General features: G+C 43.7%; 1 protein-coding gene across 3 annotated transcripts in view; it reads right to left on the bottom strand.

Moving 5' to 3' along the window:
- The window catches only part of fmnl2a (formin-like 2a), a 118,947-nt gene that overhangs the window by 90,118 nt on the left and 21,993 nt on the right, over positions 1-6,836 (bottom strand). For all 3 annotated transcript variants that reach the window (XM_063213554.1, XM_063213555.1, XM_063213556.1), the window contains exon 2: positions 1,841-1,924. In XM_063213554.1, coding sequence (XP_063069624.1) covers positions 1,841-1,924 — 84 coding nt within the window. The remainder of the gene's footprint in view (positions 1-1,840; positions 1,925-6,836) is intronic.

The raw sequence follows: 6,836 nt of genomic DNA, 5'->3' as shown, positions 1-6,836 counted from the left end.
CCTCAACCAAAAGCATTTAGACTTTAAGATAAAATAACATGAGCGTGTTTCTAATGTTTCATATGTATCATAACACTCAAATTCTTTGCCCTGCTTTAAAGAGGTGGTTTGGGTTGAAATCAGCTAACAATGGCTATCTATCTTTCATGTGAAGGACAGTCTGTTTTTACACTTAAGGCTGTGGCTGTCCAAAAACCCATTTTCTAAAATAACACGGCACCAGAAAATCAATCCAGAAAACCTTAACTGCCATCCAAATTGTTATGCAATAGCTTATTTTAATCAGCTGGGAAACGGCAATGATTTGACTAGACTTGAACATCCAGTTCCAGAGTTATTTCTCCTGAGAAAACCGAGTAGAAAATCCAACAGCGGACCTACAGACTTTTTGTTTGCTTTCCAAATGCATTACAGGGAACATTATTCAACATTATTAATGTTGATTTTTGGGCTGCTACTAGATCAATGTCTGACTCAGCAAACTGTTTATGTACAAATGATCATTCTCTGTTTTTTTACGTACTGCATTAGCAAGATGAAACACAATGCGTCGACACTTTGTAACAAGGACTCTACACTTCATTACACTTGATTCCAAACATTATTAGACGTATTTATCATGCTTAGTATCATGTCAATGACATGATGCTAGAACTGCAGGCCACATGGGGCAATCATACAGCAGATTAGGGCTGCACGATTATGGAAAAAAAATCATAATCATATATCATCAATATCAAATCATAATCACGATTATTTTGGTCAAAATCGTAATCACGATTATTAATCACGATTATTGAATTTTTGCAGATTTTTTTGAAAATTATAACAAGATGAAATATAACCATGAATTAATTATATGGGATGAGCAAAATAAAATGAATTGTAATAATTATGTAAAGGCAATAGCATGAAACTTAGGTGGACAGATTTCTGGCCAGAAACACCAGCCTGTCAGTATGTTCTGGTTTCAAAGAAGCTCTCAAAGGTAGGTCACTATTGCCACGATTAAATCACGATTGAAATCACGACTTCGATTTCACGATTTTATCACGATTTTTGATTATTTTCGATTAATTGTGCAGCCATACAGTAGATGCAGCGCTATGTAAATATAAATGTTGCAACCCATCCAATACAGTACTGAATGTATGTGTCAATTTTGATAAGTACTTTTCAGACAAACTCTGCATCTATTAACACTTCCTACAGAGCAATATTCACCGTTAGATAGAACACTAACACTGTTAGAGTTAGATGGATACTGCCTGGTGTAGTTACTACATAACTTTGTCCTGCCTTTTCTGGTCCTGCTTGCGTGCAAGAGAAACTTACATAATAGCAAACTGTACTGTATAATGGCTATGTGATGTACTGTATGTATGGTGAATCTATAGCACAGTGTGTTTTCCCAACTGCTTCTGCTGTACCCATTAGGCCCAGGCCCAAAAGGCAGAGCAGACAGGTGGGCGGGTCTGACTGGATGTGCCGTGACCATGGCGACTACGGGCCAGTCTGGCTTCAACATCACCATCACCTCCTTTGTTGTCTACGGAGCGAGAGAGAGAGAGAGAGAGAGAGAGAGAGAGAGAGAGAGAGAGAGAGAGAGAGAGAGATGGAGAGAGAGACACCGGGAGAGAGAGAGAGAGAGAGAGAGAGAGAGAGAGAGAGAGAAAGAGAGAAAGAGAGAGGGAGAGAGAAACACCGGGAGAGAGAGAGAGAGAGAGAGAGAGAGAGAGAGAGAGAGAGAGAGAGAGAGAGAGAGAGAGAGAGAGAGAGACAGAGAGAGACAGAGAGAGACAGAGACAGAGAGACATAAAATGCTATACAGTATACGCACTTGATCGCAGATCAGCTCCCATTTCTTCTCGTTGTCGTACTGGCGCAGGAGTCGGGCTTTGTCGGGTGGGAGGTTCATGGAGCTCTGCCAGGGGGAAAAGATGAAGATGAAGATGATGGATTACAAACTGCTACCCTCAGTAGCACCGTAGCACAACACAAAGACATTAAATGGGAGATTGTTCTCTGCACCACGCTAACATGAGTGGAACATTAGGCTACCTATCCCAACACCCATTTACAGGTACGTATACCTATTAGGATACCTAGATCATTTTATTGTTGATAGATCTTCTGATGTTGTAAGAATAACTACAATCTCTGTTTTAAAATTGTTATTAACATCAGTAAAAAATGTCTTTTGTACAGTTCCGTAGAAAGTTCAGAGCAAGACCTTTCAGAACACTGAACTGAAAGGTGATACTGAAATACTGAACTGAAGAAATTCTCTCATCTTGAAACTAGACTGTACATGGTAGAAATAGGAAATGTTATGTTTTGCAACTGTCTCCGATGATGTCAAATATGAAATAAATACTCTTGCTGGACCAGGAGAGAGTCAAGATCGGATCGCTAAGAGACATAGCTCGTTCTCTGAAAAGCGCTCCGCTCTTCCTCTCCCTTTGGCCAAAGCGTAAAATCTTACTTCTCTTGTATGTGTGTTTTTATTTGTAATCATATACAAAATTGACTAATTTTCTTGACATATGTTAATATTGGTCCACATCATTTCAGTGACACTCTGGAAACTATTACGTATATATTGTGATTGGCGATGAAGTGACAGTGTTGTGTGATTGCTGAATAGTCGGCAACACAGCTAGACACAAATTGTTTGTTCAAGAGAAAGAATAAGAGAAGTGCCGATATCAAAACATGTGGGAAGACAACAGAGATAGTTCTCAGACTGGAGTTTATCCCCTCTGCTTCTTTGAGACTGAAAAGTCTTTTGAGTGTCTGAATACAGGGCCTGACCTCGGCTTAATGAGCAGTATGAAGTGTGTTCATTAGGGCTGGGTATCGCAGCCATGTTCCTGTATCGATTCGATTTCGATTCTTAGGGCTTTGAATCGATTAATCACGATTCAATTCGATTTGATTCAATTCATTCCGAATTGATTCAATCCGTTCCCTTCTTGGTGCAAGGATTTCCCCCAAAAGACGCTGTTGCCTATTTTTATATAAAAATGTCAAAGGGCTGTGGCTTGACAGTGTTAACAGATTGCTAATTTGTAATAAGTAGGCCTAGGCCTAATTGACTAACACCTACTGGGTATTTTCCATAGACCTGAATTAAACAAAAAGAACAAAAAGAAAAAAAAAAAACGGTTTTGTGCCCTGTGAATCGATTATGTGAATTTTAAATGATATCGATCGATTATTGATTAAATTGATTATTTTACCCAGCCCTAGTGTTCGCTGAGCTCTGCCTTAATCCTGGAGCAGCCTTCCTCAGGCAAGGCCCTACTGCGTGTGCAGAGGCGTGCCTCTGTCTCCACTGGCTGTGTCTCACAGCCCCCACAGCACACACAGCACACCACACACCCCAAAACACAGGAACACACAATATCTCCTGCCCTACGCCACAAGAAAGGGAAGTGCGTGTTTACTTCCTCATTGCCAGTAAAAATAGATTCAGGAATCAGGATAGCTTTTCTGAATGGTCTTCAGCTGACACGCTTCTCTCACATGCACATGACTCTTATACAGTGTTTATTCCCATCTTCACTGCAGGCACCGCTGAAAGCTTTGGCCGGGACTAGGACAAAGTCAACTGAAAAGGCCCCCTCACTCAATACATTCAATGTATTGAGAACCCAGTTCTGGTCCCCCCCGTCTCCCTGGGCCCGGGACAGCCGATCCCTTTGTCCCCCCCCTGTCAGCTCCCCTGCTTCATTGCACTTACTCCCATTTAAACATGCTGCTCTGAAGTGAGCTGTTTGATCTCGGGTTATTCGCAGCTGCTATGTTACCGTACTGTACTCTGAGCTGACTTTTTTCTTTTTTTTTGAGAAAACAGCACTGCAATGATGTCGGGTTGCTGCTTTAATTAACGTAAACATCCTGAAACACAGCTTCTCGTTATCCAGCATCAAGAAGTTGGACTTTCCTCTTTCACTCTTTATGGATCCCATATGCTGATTTTCAGACCTTTTTTTATGCAGTACATAAGAGTTGCTTTGTTGCGCAGATTGTGGGGGCGGCTTTGTGCTAGCTAGCACACGAAGTCAAGTCAGCAGTACAGTATCTCCCCCATATGTTGCTCAAACTTAAACATGTGAAGAAACAAGACTTAGTCCTGCTTCCTTTCTCCCCATTACACAGCCCTGTCTCACCCCCTTTGCGTTTTTCCTCTCTATGCCCTACTTTTTCCACATCTGCTGTGCAGTGTGTGTGGAGTGGAGCAGACACCCCCAGCCCCAACCCACCAAAAATAAGGGCTCCAGTTGTGTCTTGTTTTGGCCCCAAAAAACTTCCTTGCGCTGGTGCACCCCACCCTTCAGAGCGTTACAGACAAAGAGAGAGAGAGTGACAGAGAGAGAGAGAGAGAGAGAGAGAGAGAGAGAGAGAGCGAGAGAGAGAGAGCAAAAGAGATTGAAACAATTAGAGCTTAATCGCGCCACCCACCCAAACACAGGCAGCTTGCAAACCCCTGACAATTTACACAAACACAGCAAAACTAGTGAAAGCTGACACTCCACAAGCCACGAATGCAACACTAACCACGTTGCTGATGTGGTAAGAGTTTTTTTTCCCCTTCTTCTCCGTCTCTGCTAAAGGAAAAAATAACACTACGCCTTAAGACACCGCTTTGCTTTGCTGCCTGTCTCATTTATCAATGTGATTTCATTCGCAAGACGTCTTTCCTTTTCCAACATGTGTGTCTGAATAAACGAGACTAGAAGGGGTGATGATGAGATCCTCCTGCAAAGTCACTTTTTCCAGATGTCGTGTCTGTGCTACCATCACTAAGCCTTGGAGATATTGAGCTGTCAGGGGCTCCTTGCATTGACATGAAGGCAGAAGATGGGGGGGCAGAGGTGGTGGTGGACCTTGGACCATTCATCACCAAAATGGGTTTTGTAACTTGCAACATTTAACAATTTCTCTAAGGAAGGAAAAAAAAACAATCCCTTTAGAAAGCCATATGCGCTTGTCTGTAATTCACTTTGTCTCAAGTATACAGGTTGGTATGAAGGTCAGATACACAGGAGATACATTTTCTAGGTCAAATTAAGTCCTGTGCCCACGAGACACAACAGTTCCGTCTTGAGAGCAAAACACATTCTAAAACGAAATGGTGTTATGTCTATGTCACCGTCGTCAGCGCCTCAATAGGGAACAGACGGTCCCGAGTGTGGCGGTAATTTGAATCACCGTCAGGTAATCTAACTCAACTGAGGCTGCCATGGAAACAAGAGAGACTCTAAATGGCATTCTGTGCCTGCCAGGAAGGCCCATGACTGCCTGTTAGGTCAGTGACACAGGGGGCTAGTACCAGTAACGGCAGTGATGGTGGTGTTAGTGCTGAACTTTCTTTGAATGGCCCAGCTGATTCAGCAGGCGTTCATACCTACTAACACACACATGATCCATACTGATGGGGGCCATCCTCTCTCTCTCTCTCTCTCTCTCTCTCTCTCTCTCTCTCTCTCTCTCTCTCTCTCTCTCCCTCACTCACTCCGGGAGCGAAACCAAATTGCATTAGTATCGAGATGTGCCAGCTGTAGAGCGAGGGGAGATGGGAGTCCCAGTGAGATCGGCCAGGCAGGCAGACAACCGTTTGCCATGGTATCTGTCGCTCAATGATGCTTCCAAAGGTCACTAACAGAGGGCAGAGCTGCAGAGTGCTCCACTGCACTTGTGATGGAAAGCCCAGATTGTTGACAGACAAATTATGGCACAAACATTTGTTTGTCATATGAAAAAGCACACAAAACTAAGGAAGCTGTACGTGGCCAGCACTTCTGTTGCTTGTAGAGTAGTAGAGTAGAGTACTTTTATTAATCCCGAAGGAAATGAAGGTGTCTGTCAGCTTACATAAATACACAAATCCAAACATACACAAAGAAATAATGCACATAATTGAACATTACAGTAAAAGTGTACTGCCACACACACTCTTTCTCTATCACACCCACACTCTCTCTCTCACCCCCCCCCCTCCCACACACATTGTCCCACCCACACACACACACACACATTGTCCCACCCACACATTGTCCCACTCACCCACTCTCACACACACACACACACACACACACACACACACACACACACACACACACACACACACACACACACACACACACACACACACACACACACACACACACACACACACACACACACACATCCCTACACATACACAAGGTCCTTGTAGGGTATCAAGTTGCATATATCCAAAAAAAGCCAAGATAAACGTCTTCAGTAAACATAAAAGAGCCACAGTAGTTCTAATTGTTACAGATGATCGGTACATCTACTCGAGTCACTTCATCTTCATCTGTCCCACTATTTTGATGTTACTATTGAGGGGACTCCGGTGTCTGCACAAGCTCTGTGCCTGTCATGCTCTTGTAAAGCACAGTCCCTGGGGGAAAGTCCCTGGGACTGTCTGGAGCTAATGTGTCCATCGCCAGGCAGCATGGGCTCCCCCGACTGGTGACGCTCCAACGTAAGCAGGGGTCATTTACTGTACATCGTCTGCAGCATCTGCTTGAGCCAGATGAGTACTGACAGCCACTTAGCAGACAGCTACTGGGGTTTTTACCCATGCTCTGCTCTCCCATGCAGGGAAGGGAAGAGAAGGGAAGGGATGGGGACTCTCCAGGGCTGGACTGAGGGAGAAATAGGACCCGGGCACTTTTGGCTTAAAGGGGCCCCTCATATTTAGCAGCGCAGATTTGACTCACCGGTGGGCCCCGCACCCTCGTGCACTCTTATTTTCAGAAATGTTTATAACATTTTTTGTTACATTTCTGAAAATAGGGGCC

This window comes from Engraulis encrasicolus, chromosome 13 (assembly GCF_034702125.1).
Source record: "Engraulis encrasicolus isolate BLACKSEA-1 chromosome 13, IST_EnEncr_1.0, whole genome shotgun sequence".
In the NCBI taxonomy this organism is placed as follows: Eukaryota; Metazoa; Chordata; class Actinopteri; order Clupeiformes; family Engraulidae; genus Engraulis; species Engraulis encrasicolus.
Note: the sequence above shows the minus strand (reverse complement) of the source record. Positions and strands in the feature narration are given on the sequence as shown.